Below are 17,124 nucleotides of genomic sequence, written 5' to 3'. Positions count from 1 at the left end.
GAAGAGTAAAGACGGTCTTCCTGGTTGAACTTGCACTGAGCTTAATTTGTCAGGAATAGCCACTTCATAGAGAGGCCAGTTAAGGGATGTTTTGTTGAAGATTTAGCAAACAAAGTTTTAACGGATGCTTTGTTGCTTCAGAAAATAGAAATAAACAAGAATAACTAATAGAAATGGTGATACACTTTGGGACCAATCAGTAGGTAGCCTGTTAGTGACATTGAAAAGCACACCTATTATTATTATCCATTAATTAAAATAACTGCACACTAGTACTGAACCTGTTACTAAACCTAGAGCAGATAGATCCTTCAACAAGAACATGAACAATACAAGTGATTTGTATTGGTTTATTGGAGTATATACCAAATCAAATACATGTATGCATTAAGAATCGGTGTGGATAAAAAAAAAAGTAAGTAACAAGAAACCAGAGAAGCCATCATCTAGATCACCCTATTTCTCATATATGAATGAAAAACACAAAATACCATTAATTCGCAGTGAGTTTTGTGCTTTAAAATAAGAAAATACAGATCAAAATCATTCTTTAAGAAGCCTAGTCTACATCCAAATCAACCTCCAGTAGTGCTGTGATCAATGTTGAGGATTTAATTAATTCATTGAAATGTCAGCCTAAACTAGAATCAGACATAAATCTGCCAAGAACTCCTGTTGCCTGAGCTAAGGTAAAAGCCTGTTGTATAAAAATACCAAGATTTAAAGTGTTTAGTAAAAGTGTACTGAAAACTGGATTAAAAAGTATTTATGAATGCTTCTGGCCCGTGGCGGGGTTCTAGCTGATTTGGTGCCCTGGGCGGTGCACCTCCCATCGCATTAATTTGACTAATTGCAGTACGACTTTATAAACATTGAAAGTGTTAATTTGATAGAGATAGTTTACCCGCCACCCCCCTCTCTCTCCCCCATATTGAGGCGACCTGAGATCACCCCCGCCCTTCTTTGAGTATGAGAACTTCCCTGCCAGATAACCCTTCGACCCACAACACCAACAACAATACACTATATGGGGCGAAGCCTGCGAGCTAGTTCAGGCAGTCAACTCGAGCACTTATGCTGCATTAATACATAACGCCCCTTGCCACTCTACAACCAACCAAACAGAGTCTCCTTAACATGCCGCTCTATTTAACCTGCCAGATCTCTCTCCATGCATTGCTTGCTGCTGCTATTGCTGCAGAGTACCTCTACGTCGCTGCTGCTTGCCTGCCCCACCACCACCACCCCAGCTTCCACCTGTAGGCTCGGGGGTTAGTTATTTAATCATCACTCATCCTGCTATGTATATCTATGGAGTGATGATGCCCGAGCCTAGTCGCCAAACTCAACTATATGCTGCTTCTAATAAACATGTTAAAGGAACACGTGAGTTGTCTGACTGAAATGAATTTTTTTTTTTTCATTACGCTTGTGCTGCCCCCGTCAAAATGGCGCCCTGGGCAACCGCCCATGTCGCTCATGTAAGGGAAACTTCTGCAGCAATGGAGAGTCAGGACTCAGAGAGACACGAGGAGAGTTGGAGCTTTGATGTCAAACACTGAATGTTTAATACAAGTATCTGCAAAAAGTTCTGACTGCACGGGTGGGTTACCATGTAAATTCTGCCCAGTATCTCTCTCGATAGACCTTTTAACTAGTTTACAGAGAGTTAAACCACATATTGGGGGATGGGGCGTTAACACCTGGAGACACTGAATCACTCATCTGACTCTTAGGCTCTGTGACCGAGAGTTGACCGGTCATAATACTAAGACTAAATGCTGGAGCACATTCCTTAAAGCTGGTGTCACACAGGCTTGGTCGTAAATGTCAACACACAGAAAAGGTTAAATATCTAGGAGTAAAGACAGAAATATTCTTTGACAGCCCTTATCAATATCCGCCACTGCTTCTGGCAGACAACTAAAATGCTGATGCGCATGAAAGCAGGGGTGGGGTGGATGTCGCTATTGACATGGAGATATTACTTGATAGACTGTACAACATAATAACGTTATCATCAAACTGCTTTTTTGAATATGATTTTTAAATGACTTGAATTAGGGAACCGCTTTATGCTAAAACTAAAAAACACTCAAAGAGAGATAAGAACTTAAAAACAATTGTTGAGACCCAATCCAGAGGCCTCATGTCTTTTATCCTCGGTATGTTAACAGGCGTCTGCTGTTAGTCTCCACGGATCTACCCTGAATCGCCACCAGAGAGACAAAGAGCAATGTTGTGAAATTGAATATTAATAATAAACACTTATTAACAGTTTGGATCATCAGGTTCAATAAAACCTACCTGTACACATTATGGACGCACTGCAGCTGCTTGACCCCCTTAATCAATACTGTAATAAAAGCACTGTTAGTATTTTAAGAAAACAAGTCATAATCCAGATGATATGAATATTTTACATTATGTTTAAATGGAGTTTTACCAAAGAATTGCATCATCATCTGGGCATTCGGTCAGTTCATTGTAGTAGTTCTTTACCATCTCAAGCTCCACACTTACATCTAAAAAAACATATTGTTTCAAACAAGTGGATTAATTTAATACACTAATGGAAATGTATCAACTTTTTAATTACGATCAAATGTACAGTATTTGTTTGTGATTTAGTTTCCTTTACCTGGGATGGAGACACCATCTGTTTTGAGTGACAGCTCGATTGATTCCAGCATCGTGCTGTCCAGTTTCTCCTGGATCTCCAACTAAATCAGCATTGAAATATTTATCAATTATCACTGACGTTTTTGGACATGTATGTTTGTGTTGCAGTGTTCCTAGTTGAATTTCCCAACATGTTTAAAGGTCCCCTATTATACTGTTTTTTTATATATTATAGGTCTCAGATATATACAAAACATGTCTCTGAAGTGTTTGGCTCCAAATACCAAACAGATCACCCATTGGAGTATCCCATAAACCCCTCTGTTTCAGCTCTGTTTCAAAAGTGCTGATTCTCTGTCTGTTACTTTAGATGAAAATAAGGAGCAACTCCCCATGCCCCTCTGAGAGATATTTGGTTAAAAAGAACACAGAGAGTGAATATTTTTTCCTGAAACTTTCAGAATCTCTTTACACAGAGGGGACACATATATGTTTAAAAGACATGAAAAAGTGGATTTTGCCTGATAGGTGACCTTTAAGTGAAGAATTATTTCTGTATCATTACTGTATGATGAAATATAAAATGTGACAAACCATCAAGTCTCTCAGCTGTTTCTTCATGGCGTCTTTAGCCTGAACAAACATGACGTTCTTTGAACCATGCACGTGCATTTCAATAGTTTCCCTCATGTTTTTCAGCATGCCTTCTCCTCTAATTTCTTTTGCTCCTACACAAAACAGAAACATGTAGACATAAACATGTTGCAACATAAAAATGTGTAGAAGTGTATTTTTACATCTGTAATGATCTTCTGACTTACTGTCATAGCATTCTTTCATGGTCTCCTCGATTGTTGTTGTCAGGCTGCTGTAGATCGTTTTCTTACGCTCACGGATGAGTTTGTTGAGTTTTGTTTTCATTTTTACTTCCTTAGAGAGAGAATGTGAAGCAGATATCAACATATGTTTTAAAATGAATAAGTTACAAACTATGCTCATCTTTCCCTTTATAGATGTTAACTGGAAAATCAGTACATAATTCAAACTGATAGGACCTGTTCACCAGCAAACAGGTGCTGTTTGCTGGTTTGCTGTATTGCCCATTTTTTGCCCAATATCAGAATATTCTATTATAATCTTGAGTGTGTCTTCATGCATTGGGGCAGGGTCAGCTTTACAGCTGCAGTTCATTTTTCAAAGCCATCTCCAGTTCATGAGTTATTCCAGTACAATGTATAATATACATTGTACTGGAATATGTTGACTGATCAAAATGTATTATATTTTATAATAATTGCAATGCTCACCCTTCCACTACAGTCTCCCTGGCTTTACAAACATATCTGATAATGGACTAATGAATAGGATATTTTACCTCTGTCTTGAGAAATGTCAGCTGCAGTTTGACATTTTCGCACTCCTTATTCATCAGCTTCTTTGTGCCAAGTGAAAACGCATTGATGACCCCGTTGAATGGTCCACTGTTTCCTTCATTTCTAAAATAAATTAACAAAAATAAATGCTTAAATTCTTAAGGCCTCAACAAGTTTTTCAAAAATGTATTTAAATGTATTGTACAACACCATTTATCCAACATAGGGTTTTATGTGTTTAAGTCATTTCTTACGGGAAGGTCTTCTTAAATTCCTCGTCAATGCTGTCGGTCAAACATGAAGTTAACTTCATATTGATGTTTATTGATTTCCCTTTTTTTGGTTTGTGGATGCCACCATTCTCAACTACACACTTCAATATCCTGTGAAATGCACCACCTTTCTTTGTCTGAAACAAAACAGAATTTTGTAATAGACATATTCATATTTAGTGCAAAATGAGTTGTTTTGATTTAATTACAACTTAAATACTTACCGGATAAAGGACCGACTTTAAGACTTTGTCACATGAACTTTTAGATTTGTCAACCCCCTCACTGAGGCATTTTTCAAAAGCCATAAGGGTTTTTCCCATGGGTTCCCTGACTTTATCAAGTTCAAGACTCAGCTTTTCTTCAAGTCCTTTGCACACAGTCGTCTTTATGTCAGCCTGAAACCATACACAACACATTCATTATTCAAAGCAATGCAACCATAATACTAGCTGCGATTTTTTTTTCAAGCCCTTATAACAACAACTACAAAAACCCTTTAATTACTGTACTAATGCATCCTCTCTGAAGCAACACAAACAGGTTACATTACATGTAAGCAGTCTGTCTTTGACTTTACAATTTTTACACACAATTTTTGTGTATGCAGCATATTTTCTATGAATGTTATTCTTTTCTGTCAATATTAAAGACAATGGAAGATGTTAGTTGATCTTACCCCTTCTCTGCTGCTGGCTCCCTGAATCAGAGAGAGAATCCCGTGAGCTCCAGACACGTAGTTTAATGTCTCAGAGTGCCATTCATTGAGATCTTGCAGGAATTCCTGCAGTGAGGGAATTTCTGTAAAAAATGTAATATAATTTACATTACATTCTTGAATTTACATGTTATACTCAATTAGTATCTCTACATATTTTTTGGAGGAGATAAAACCATTTTGTCAGGGTCACTTATGGAGACTTGAATCACCTGTGTCATCTCGATCTAGATTTTTCCTTCTCAAGAACTCTTCGGAGCTCACTGTGAAAACCTTGAAATATTCCACACTGAAATGTTTCTAAAAAAATAAACAAGTTTCGATATAAAAGCAGGTTTGCAGTTTTGGACAATATTTGTGTTTGATTTTCCTTTGATATAACTCACCTTAACCTCTTTTAGTTTGCTGAATTCTGCCATCACTTTTATCTTGGCTTGCTTGTTTCGTTTTAGTATCTGAGCACGAACACCAGCTGCTGACCTATATGAAAAGATTTGTATTTAGAGAATTACATAAACTGTATATACATTCCAGGATATCATATCACTACGCATCTCGATCTTGCTTTCAATAACCACTGCCAGTGATCACATGGAGGAGCTTAATCCAGCATCACAAAGTGTTTGTGAAGCAACAACATTAGGACAGAAATAAATGGCTGAGATGTTGAGGAATCAAGACACACATGCAGACATTTTAGAAACATGGATACTGTTTCAAGTGAACATTATATCCCTGAATACGATCAAAACCAGGATACTAATGTGCCTGTAAACGTAATCAAAGTTTCCATGGTTTATCCTCTTGGCCATCTCCGTCTCAAGCGTCAGTGTTTAAATTGGATGGTACATTTAACTGTGTACTTTTGGCATCTTAAAGTGGACCTATCATGCTATATTTGAAACATATATTGTAGGGCCATACCTATATAAAACATGTCTGTGAAGTTTTTTTTTCAAAATACCAAACAGATCATGTATTTTAGCCATGCCTCATTTCGCTCTATTTGCTCTTTTCCAGCCCTGTTTTTGCAAGGGCTGATTCTGCTTTTGTGGCAGACTACAGTGCCACTTACAGGCCTGGCATATATACTACAGCGTCTCCAGTGCTTTCGAGCGGTCTCTCATTCCCCTGATAGGTGGAGAGTTGCCCATATAGGCGGAACACCCCTTTTCTGACATCAGAAAAATTCAAATAATAATCAGCTCCGTTGCAGCCCCGTTTTTAGAGATTTGGGTATGGAGGAAAAGAGAGAGGGTTGTGTTTTCTGACACTTGGTGAGTTCCCTGACACACCGGGGACACATATTCATGTTCAAAAGCGCATTTTGCATGATATGTCCCCTTTAAACTACTTACTGATCATCTGAACCTCCAATATTATCAGACTTGGTGCAGATAAAATGAATTTGCCGACACTCGCCACCATTTCCCATGAGGCTGCAGGATTCTTCCAGGATCTCCCAGGGTTCTTTTTCTGAAGCTGCTCGATTTATCTCAGCCACAATCCACACAGTAGAACAACTTCCAACAACCTGGAGGGGAATACAGCAAATAATAATGGTTACATTGTCAGTGTAACCTTCCACAATAATCAGCATTGCATGTGGATTAATCACCCTTTTCCACATCCTGTCTCTGCTCTTGTTACGGTCCCCGTTTCCAGGAAGATCCACAAGAGTGACGTGCTGGAGAAGACCATTCTTCGGCACCCTGAAGGTCACACACTTCACCAGTGGCCAATACCACCTCTTCACGTCTTTAGCATCTTCCTCTTTTGACTCACTTCGTGTGTATTTGACACATTTTGCAGATAATTCTTTAGCCTAAAATAAATAATAAAACAAGAGGCAATGCAAGGTCATTTATTTTTACATGAACAAACTTAAACTTTTAGTTAAAAGATTGTGTTCAATAATTATTACAGCATAAACTTTTTTTTAAAGAGTCAATTTTAAACCCTATCACTGAAAACACCAAAATCTGAATTAAAGCAAAAAGTATCAAACCTTAAAGGTGGGGTAGGTACGTTTCAGAAACCGGCTCGAGATACACTTTTTGTTATATTCCATGGAATGCTCTTAACATCCTGATAGCAATGCATATCTTAAGTGCTTTGACAAAAAATCCATAAACAAATTTCATCTGTAGAAGCCGTAATACTGTAAAAAGTACAACCGCCGGCCCGGCTAAACGGATTGGATGGTCTACCTGCCTGTCAGCCTTCCACACATTTATCTCGTGCCCTCATTGGTCATGTGCGCGTTCGTGTGTGTTGGAGGAGGGGCTCTATAAGGAAGTGGCAGATTTTCTCCGGTTGTGTATTTTCAAATTCTATCGATCTCGAGCCGGTTTCTCAAACTTACCTACCCCACCTTTAAGTTTATTTATTAGAAATGGGGAACAATTAGGTTGAACATTTTTAACATGATTTAAAATGTAAAGCTGATAGTGCCTTAAAATATCTAGGAGGTTCTTGCAAACAAGTTAGTTACTGGTAGACATTTGTTTTCCTTTGATGCATAAAGTAGGTTTACAGAACATGTACAATTTACATTCTTAACATGCATTTCATAGTCTGGTGAAGCCTCTCTAATGCCCCCTGACTTTCAGGTGATTCACCCTGCTCCTCTCATTCCTATTCCAGTAATGGGAGAGCCATTTGAAAGGGTGATTGTGGATTGTGTGGGACCCTTGCCTAAAACTAAAACTGGAAACCAGTTTCTCTTAAACTGTGTGCTTCCACTAGGTTCCCAGAAGCCATCCCACTACGGAAAATCACTGCCCCGGTCATCACCAAGGCACTACTGAAGTTTTTCTCCATGTTTGGTCTACCAAAGGTAGTTCAAACAGACCAAGGTACCAACTTCATGTCTAAAGTGTTTGCCCGGGTACTTGAGACCTTAGGTATCAAGCATGTGACATCCAGCCCATATCATCCTGAAAGTCAGGGGGCATTAGAGAGGTTTCACCAGGCTACGAAATGCATGTTAAGAAAACATTGCCACGAGTCTCATAAAGATTGGGATGACGGTGTTCCTTTAGTGTTATTTGCTGCCCGTGAAGCTGTTCAGGAGTCTCTAGGTTTTAGTCCTGCTGAGCTAGTGTTTGGACATGAGGTCAGAGGTCCTTTAAGAGTTCTTAAAGAGCATTTGATCATGCCAACGAAAAAAGTTTGCATTATCCCGGAGTATGTCGCCAAACTTAAAGGTGGGGTAGGTAAGTTTGAGAAATCGGCTCGAGATCGCTAGAATTTGAAAATACACAACCGGAGAAAATCTGCCACTTCCTTATAGAGCCCCTCCTCCAATACACACGAACGCGCACATGACCAATGAGGGCACGAGATAAGTTTGTGCCCCGATGGAAGGCTGACAGGCAGGAAGGCCATCCAATCCGTTTAGCCGGCCGTACTTTTTACAGTATTACGGCTTCTACAGATGACATTTTTTTATGGATTTTTTGTCAAAGCACTTAAGATATTCATTGCTATCGGGATGTTAAGAGCATTCCATGGAATATAACAAAAAGTGTCTCTCGAGCCGGTTTCTGAAACTTACCTACCCCACCTTTAAGGATCGTCTACATCGTGCTTGCTCCTTGGCTGGGGAAGCTCTGACCTCTACCCAGGGGAACATGAAGAAACGCTACGACCAGAAGGCGGTAGCGCGCTTTTTCAGCCAGGTGACAAGGTGTTGGTTATATTGCCTGTACCTGGTTCTGCTCGGTCTACAAAATGTGCTGGTCCTTATGTTGTAGATAAGAAGCTCGGTGAAACAAACTACGTCATTCAAACACCTGCCCGCAGACGTCATATCAACATGCTGAAGAAGTACTGCACCAGGGATGACCAAAGTGAGTCTTCTAAAGCTCACCAGGTGGAGACAACCGTCTCTCCTATGGCTTCAGTTTTGAGGGTGAGCTCAAATGAGGTTGAGGATGAGTTGGTGATGCGCAGTGCAACACCACAGGGGGCAAGACTAAGCAATACTGAGGTATTGGCTGAGTTGCCCAATTACTTGTCTCATTTCCCTGATAACCAGGAAATTATTTGCTATGTTTATTGTCAGGTCCAAACATACTGTTTGGATTTATATGTGTGGGGGTGTTACGTGCCAGGCAGGCTGTACTTGTGTGGTTTTCCTTCCCTCCTGTGTTTCTCTCTTCTCCCTGTCTTCTGCACAGCTAATCAGCAGCTGATCGGTATCTGCCTGTGCACCTGAGTCTGAGGGCTGATTGGATCCTCTCACCCTCAGCTGGCCTATCAGCAGCCAGGGCCGACCATAAAGGAGGCACCCAGGAAGTCTTCTCGCTCTCTCACTCTGGGCCTGTTGCTGATTGAGGAGCCTGCTATTGACTGCAGTGTTTAGCAACTCATTCTCCTTGTATTGTCTGACCTTTTTGAAAGTGTGTGTGTTGAGAGGTGGAGGAGTTAGGTAAGTCCGGGGTACCCTGTACATTTCTCACCACGTAGCTAACTAATGTTTAGACACACTAGGTTAGCGGATTGTTGCCACCCCTGTATATTGTTTTGTCAACTTCTTTGTAGTTTAGTTAGTGAGGGTTTTTTGTTTGAGTTTTGGTTTCGAAGGGTAGATGTAGAGAGGCCTGGTTTTGTTATGCTTGTTTTTTTTGTTTGGCACAATCCTTTGACTCCTCCTCACCAACAGAGTGTTTCAGTTATGTCTGTTCGGTTCTTGGTTTACATAAAATAAACCTTTTGTCAACTGTTACGCTGACTCCCTAATTTGTATTGGTTGTATGTTATTGTCTCCAGGTCCCCTAGACCTTAGTGGGGACGTAACAGGTGTTCTGTCGTGTAACTACACCAACCAAGAGTTTGTTTTATGAAATGATACAAGTATTAGTCCTACTTACTGTATCACTTGTCAAAATCTTACTCTTGGATTGGAGAAATTCAGGAATTTTTCTGAAATATTTTTTATCCATGAGGTTTTCAGGGGATTTGTTTCTCCATTCTTCTCCATACAGCTCTGACAGCTTTTTAAAACTGTCTTGATCATCAGCGTCTTCTTCCTTATCTTCGTTATCACCAAGGAAATTAAACAAGGTCCACAACTCCTCTTTCCACTCCTAAAAAAAAAATGTTGTATTATTATGGCATGTTGTGTAGTCGGCATACATATTTATTTGCATCATCATAAAAGTTGAAATGGCTCTAACTTAACAAACCTATTTAGCTTATTTTACCTCTTTTGTAATGAACTCGATTTCTGCCTCATACTTTGGGTTGTGCATGTTAGCCTCCACTCTAATCATCACTGAGGTACATGCACTGATGTCTCCAGAGGGCAAGAGATCCTTCACTCCAATGACGGCATTTATCAGAGAGCTCTTTCCAGCCCCCGTTCTTCCAAAGACGCCGACCACCTCCCTCTTGTCTGTCTCCAAATGTTTGATGCTATTTCTGTTGTGCAAGAGTTTGAATATGGGTTATTGATCAAATTAACGAACACTAAAAGAGTGTGTCAAAATCAAGAAGAAATCCATCTGCATGTACGAACAGCCTACTTCAGACTCATTTTCTGAGTTTAAAAAATGTGGACTTTCACAAATCACAACAGTGTCCTCAGTGCTGTATAATTTTGACAAGTTTACTATGGTCTCTGCTCGAAAACACCAATACTTACTTCAGGAACTTGTTGAGCTTGTCGTCTTGGTTAGGTAGTTTCTGGCGGACACATCTCATGATGTTTTTCACATCAGACAGAATTACTTCTTCTGTAAAAGTAAATAACTATTCAGCAGGAACCATTAACCAGTATATCCATCAAGATGTATTCTGTTGGGAAAATACTGAATGTACTCTTTCAATATCAGAGTAGCACATGATAATAAAGGCCTAACTGTAACTGTGTACATAACCGGATGTGATTACATAGATGAAGCTCATGAGACACTGTGTTGAACATACGATAGCTATGTTCCTAAGATTAACATGATGATTCAGCCCCTATGGAGATGCCATGTTTATTGCTTACGTGGGCCTTAGCTAATCTGAACTAAGCATAGAATAATGCTTTGAACCGGTATCTACAGTATGTATCTTGTGACTATGATACACCCTCTTGTATAGAAGCATGTGAAGGACACTGTTCGAGGAACTAGTTGTACCATATGCTTATGTGATGACTACTTCCATTCTTGCAAGGATAATAAATACATGTTGGGCTGCACGATATTGGAAAAAACTGACATTGCAATATTTTTTCCCCCTGCGATATATATTGCAATATGAAAAAAATACAGGGATTGAAGAAAAGACCGTTTTTTTTCTCCGCAAACCATCCTTTCTTGAACTTTAATGCTATACAATTGGTATTTTTTTAACTATATTCAACCAGATGAAGGATTTTAATCACGGACGTCTGGATCTTAAGTTATCAGAGCAACAAGCTGAGCTAGCTCGATTAGCAGTGCCGAACTGCCCTGGAGAAACACATGAAACTACTTTATTCAGTGTTTTTACTTTTAATCACCGGGTCCGTTTGCTTTGGAGATTTGATTGTGATTGGTGGTTTGCTGTGCATGCAGAGCCTGCATGTCACTCACTCAAGTACCCCTGATATGAGAGCCGCGCGAGTTTTCCTTTTGTAGCAAGCAGCAAAAAATAATTTGATGCGACTATCGCGTATTATCGTCACGACACGATATATCGTGCAGCCCTAAATACATGTATCCTGATATTGAAGCTCAAGCCGGTGACGAGTGATATTCCCAATGAAGCAATCAAGAATAACTGAAAGTATCATCTTCATCATCTATATACTATGGCAAGTATCTTCCAGTTTAAGGCCATTATAACTTAATAAGATGTGATGCAAGTTAAAGGGATAGTGGAAATTGAACCTCAAATAGTTTCGTTTTAACTTGTATACAAGCATAATTACGTACCAAAACAATCACACCTGATTAAAAAAATATAATAATTGCCTTACGCATGTTAGAAGCACTTTATTGCAGCTTCCCCGAACTTTTTTAGAAACGAAATGATCGATTCAGCCAAACCGGAAGTGAGGAAAACTCAGGAAGACGAAACGATAACAAACCACGGCGTCTATGCAGAATGAACGTGGAAGGGCAAATATACCAGACAAAGAAGAAGGATTGTACGAGGTATCCAGTGATGATAGCGAGTCAGAAACATCCTCTCGGCTTTCCTGCGAAAATGTAGTTTTAGGAACTGAATCTGAATCCGGTTCAGTAAGCGACGATGGTGAGAATATTGAGCCAGACGATGGACCATTACGTCCTTATTTGTTCGAGCCCGAGGTGATGGAGTTAGTTCACGGCATGGGCAATGGCGAGGATGACCAGGACCAGGCGCCAGATGATGCACCCCTACGCACAAATAATCTTGACTGGTAGGTCCCTAAGCATAGCTCACGCTAGGCGCTATATTATATATTGCAAAAGTTGGCATGCATGCACTGTAGGCCTATGGCTATGCCCGAGGATGACTGCATGTAGGGTACATTTCATAACATACCAGGGTCAGGTTCACATAAATTATCTTGTCACATTTATTATTGTATATGTAACAGCCTTATGGGCATTAATTACATGAATACATTTAAATGAATTGTATACTAGCATGATATACAGCTAGAGCCAATCGGTCTTTTGACGTAGTAGGGTCCTAATCCTAGGCTAGCCAGGCTGCCTGTCAAGTGTAGGCTGTACTCACAGTACTGTTAGTCTATCATGTCTATATGATGACTGTAGTGTACACATTCGACACTGTGTACCGGATTATCGGATGACGAGGCCTCCGGTCGCCTAATCGACAGGCAATAAATGGCGTTGTACACAATGGTACAGGCTAATGATGCATTAAATCAGCCAGAAAACATAATAAAATACTCGTTTCTTATGTATTCCACTTTCAATTTGAGCTAGAGACAGAGGAATCCCGTCATTAAAATGACGGGAGCACACGACTGCCGAAGTACTCGTCAGCTTCGGCTCCTTGAAGTTTGCCCGTGTTATCTGAACAAATTTCACCCACTGACGACGAATGGCTGGGTTTCTTGGAAACGCATGCGTCGAAACACCATTCTCTGCATTTGCTGTACAAAACAGCCATACAAAACACATCTATTCACCATAATAAAGGTCGGCTATTCACATGAAAATTCTATTGAATGTCCGCCAATGTTTGTGCCCGTCTTCCTTTGTTTTCGTCATCACCCGAAGAATTTCGTTTCATTGAGAGGGCGTGGTCGGGAGCAGTAAAATTGAAAATAAAATGAAACTAGGCGCATGAAATAAAAAAAAATGGTTTATTATGCTTATTTTTAATAAAAATACATAAGTTAAACCCAAAATTCGCGGATTTCCACTATCCCTTTAATTTGCTGAACTTTAAACACATTATACGTATTAACCCTAGTTTCTAATATTTTGGAAAGTAATGTAAATACCCGTGTATGATCCTTGTATATCCTCACGTGGTCGTTTTCTGGCTGGGGATTGCCCTTGGCTGGACTCACCCTGAAGATCCAACCTCCTCTTTCCTGGTTTTTTATTTTTTGTAAATAACATTTTTATTTGAAAACATATAAATGTGTCTCAACACTGTTTAGATAAAGCAGGTTCATTATTGTTTTAAAAAATATCAATAAAACTGCGTATCTCACCTTTATCATTTGCTTTGTTGGGCGATGGACAAACCTGAGGATGAACATGAACATTTGAATGAAGCATTGCATTTCCCCAGTGGCGAACCGTGTCTATCACAACTGGCCCTTCTGTAGACACCCCCCCCCCCCCCCCCCGCGGCATTATAATGTCCGTCTTTTCACTGAATTGTCGTCTTGAAAAGGGTACTCACAACAATTCCGCAATAACTTAATCTTCACCTGTTGCACTTGTCATTTCAACGTTAAAAACAATAAAACTGCATGATTGCTTCGTCGCATTCATCTATCCTCTGTATCGAGCCAGTTAACTAGCGGGCCTTCTAGAATACCCTGGAACCGAGGGAAACTCTGAAAGAATACGCCCATTGGCTACAAATCAATATATGATTAGTTGATCAAACAGTCAGTCCAAACGTACGCTCTCATTCAGTTCAACGGCCAGGGCATTCGATCAAGGATGTAGAATACCTTGGTTGAAGGACAAGATCTGGTTGCTTTCTTTTCCAACACAAAACCACTGAAATGCGTAGTGCATGGTCCGAGAAGGACAAACAAATCAACGTAACACTGTAATATTACAGATCAACAACATAGATACTATTCTCATTTATTCATTTTTTATACATTTTATTACATTTTATTTATATAATTAAATCGATTTTGTTGAGTGTTCCAGGGTATTCTCTGAATACCTTGAAGGCCCTGACGGTTCGCCACTGCATTTCCCATTCAAAACTCTATGCGAAATTGAATCTTGAAATTGGCGATCAACTTTTTACTGAATGAACAGCTCTATTAACAAATTAAATCTTCAAATATCGATGCATTAAGGATTGAGTCAAGTTCCATGATTACAAGCATGGTCAATTTATTAAAGTAATCATTACCTGAGCAAAAACAGCTTCCTCATCAAACGCCCATTTACACTGCAAATAAAAGTGATACTCTTAATGGCCATGTAAAAGGTTGAACAGTCATTGACAATATAATATGTATGATTGTAATAAATGTCTAAGTTGATACATAAGTTAATTAAACTACATTCAACTAACTTGAACAGAAGATTCAGATGTTTCCGGATCTGTTGTGTTTTGTTCCTCCTAGTTAGAAAAGAAAATACTCAATTAAGTGATGAAATGTTTCGTAAAGGCTATGTCAATGATATATTTGAATACGTTGTCTTTAGGCATCATTAAAGCTTTTAACAGAGTCCACATAAAGTGTAGAGTATTTGTGTAACAGTGTATACATTACCAATAACAACTTGAGTCTTTTCTTGAATTTTAGTCTGGTTCCAACAATGGGGATCAACTCAGCAATTGTTTGATCATCCAGTTCATAAAGAGCTTCCTTGTCAATGTGTTGCTCTGTAATAAAAATAATTCATGGGGGGGGAAAGAGTGACAAATAATAATTTTTCTAATAAGAATGAAAGTCTCCGAGCGCATTGCCTGGATTTCTGAGCTGAATTTATAATAGCTTTTGTCGATAATCTGCCTAGAAACCACACGATGCTACAGAACATCATTACTTTGAATGTAATTATGTTTTGTTTAACTAAAATGTGCAAGATCTCAAAATGTTCAAAATGATAATCAACAAAAAAAGAATAAAGAAAATGATTTGGATGATCAATTTATACGACATAATACAGATAATGGTATAATATCATGGAGATGCAATGCATAATAGTTGTATAATTAGGTGTATATTTATATTTTTGCCCAACAAAAAGCAAAGCAATACTTTACCTTTAAATGTTTGTATCAATTCGCTGAGATCCCATTGAGTTAATTTGTTGTGAACAAAATCATCCATGATTAAGAATAGCAACTGGAAAGTAAACACAAACTGTTTAAAATCAACCAAAATACATTTTGTGATAGTTATGATCAATAAAAAGAAAAGAAAAACGGGTTAATATAAAGTTATAATATGAAGCATGTTGGAAATATGTCAGAAGAACGAAGCAAAAATAAACGTTTTAGCACAAGATCCGCTTAAACCAGAGTGTATAATATAAAGTTATGCAACACCCATCACAGTCAATGACTCGAGACGTATCAACATACTGGTTTACAGCGATAAGGCACGCATTAAAATTGATTTAGTTTGTTGTTTTCACAGCATCATTTCATTTAATTTCAAACCTTTATTTAGACAGTCCCTTGAGATCATGGATCTCTTTTACAAGGGAGACCTGCATCAATTTAGTTCCACATGAAACGTAAAAACAACATAAAAACAAACAATAGAGGACATCATATTTACATATTCACCAACACTTACAAACACCAATAGTGTCAGAAAGCATCTCGTGCAGACGTGCCTTAAAAACATTCAGAGAAATAAAATTGCTCAATTTTAATTTGGACTGTAGGCTGTTCCAAGCAAGTGGAGCTGCGCACATAAAAGCCGTCTTACCTAAGACAGTCCTCACTCTTGGCACATCTAACAAAACCACATCCTGCGATCTCAGACGCAACTTTCCCGCAACTTTCTGCTTTACCATAGAACAGATGTAATACGGGAGTTTGCCCAACATAGCTTTATAAATAAAAGTGTACCAGTGACTGAGCCTCCGTACAGAGAGTGATGGTAAACCTGCCTTGGTATACGGTGAACAGTCCTTTAGAAAGTTTAGATATTCGAACGGGCAATAAGAGTCACTCGATCATATTTCTTTATTTCATTTGTAGCTTTATTATACCAGGAAGTCCCGTTGAGATCAATGTGTTTTTTCAAGAGCCCGAGACCAAGTTCGCAACTGAGCAACCACACAAGATGCCCTAACACATTACAATTAAAATACATCATATTACAATACAATTCATTTACAAAATACTATGAATCGTTCCAAAGCTTACCCGTAGCGTGACGCCTGTAGGTCTGCAGCCAAAATCAGGTTAACGGAGTCTCTCTCTCATTATCTCAATAACCACCCAACACAAACAGGAAAACGAAACTTAAGTCTCTTGTTTCCTGTAAGAGGCGCAAAACGTTACTCCTCCCACATTACATTAATCACGTCTTATTTATTTATGTATTTATCTTTAAATGCAATTTGAATTGCATTTGTGTCTGAAATGTAAACACCTGCCATTATCCTAATCCCTGTTAAAGTCGTCCTTTCTCTAGTCTAATCATGTCAAGTGTTTGTATAAATCTTACCTCTTAAAGTGGAATTAAGACATTTAGAATGTGATGTCTCTTTAGTCGAACAAACCACCTCTTTATGATTGACTGACGGATTTGGCCTGCACATATTTACCTACGTATAAAAAGCAATATCACTTGATTGCCAATATTTGCACAATGGCAATGCACTTTACACACTGGATATTTGCATAATTGTATTTTTTAAAGTGTATCTTATTATTGAAGATAGTTTTTTGAACACTATTAACAGTTGTCTTTTTTGCTTTGTTACATAAGAGTATATTTAATGGAGATTGATTATCCTAGTGGTTCCTTATA

The 17,124-nt window shown here is 38.8% G+C and overlaps 1 protein-coding gene across 1 annotated transcript; it reads right to left on the bottom strand.

The window, feature by feature from the left end:
* Positions 1 to 336: 336 nt before the first annotated feature.
* Positions 337 to 16,601, bottom strand: LOC117451127 (nuclear GTPase SLIP-GC-like). The gene is made up of 24 exons (XM_034089248.2): positions 16,515 to 16,601; positions 15,399 to 15,480; positions 14,902 to 15,014; positions 14,700 to 14,747; positions 14,535 to 14,573; positions 13,645 to 13,678; positions 13,429 to 13,521; positions 10,636 to 10,726; positions 10,196 to 10,412; positions 9,863 to 10,078; positions 6,604 to 6,810; positions 6,344 to 6,519; positions 5,372 to 5,465; positions 5,198 to 5,285; positions 4,947 to 5,068; positions 4,492 to 4,665; positions 4,250 to 4,404; positions 3,998 to 4,118; positions 3,444 to 3,552; positions 3,217 to 3,350; positions 2,642 to 2,723; positions 2,447 to 2,525; positions 2,308 to 2,356; positions 337 to 2,207 (listed from the first exon to the last, which is right to left on the bottom strand). The coding sequence occupies exons 2-23, from the start codon at positions 15,463 to 15,465 to the stop codon at positions 2,347 to 2,349; spliced, it is 2,469 nt and encodes an 822-aa protein (XP_033945139.1). The 5' UTR covers positions 15,466 to 15,480; positions 16,515 to 16,601; the 3' UTR covers positions 337 to 2,207; positions 2,308 to 2,346.
* Between the last annotated feature and the right edge of the window lie 523 nt (positions 16,602 to 17,124).

Source organism: Pseudochaenichthys georgianus, chromosome 8, assembly GCF_902827115.2.
Source record: "Pseudochaenichthys georgianus chromosome 8, fPseGeo1.2, whole genome shotgun sequence".
NCBI classification, from domain to species: Eukaryota; Metazoa; Chordata; class Actinopteri; order Perciformes; family Channichthyidae; genus Pseudochaenichthys; species Pseudochaenichthys georgianus.
This window is presented reverse-complemented; position numbering and strand designations above follow the sequence as displayed.

What these genes read in the sequence shown, in the direction of transcription:
- LOC117451127 (XM_034089248.2), bottom strand. Translation starts at nt 15,465, where the DNA reads ATGGATGATTTTGTTCACAACAAATTAACTCAATGGGATCTCAGCGAA. An exon ending in GAGACAGGATGTGGAAAAGG is followed by an intron (nt 6,520 to 6,603) that starts GTGATTAATCCA and finishes ATTCCCCTCCAG; the next exon opens with GTTGTTGGAAGTTGTTCTAC. An exon ending in GAGCCAGCAGCAGAGAAGGG is followed by an intron (nt 4,666 to 4,946) that starts GTAAGATCAACT and finishes GTATGGTTTCAG; the next exon opens with GCTGACATAAAGACGACTGT.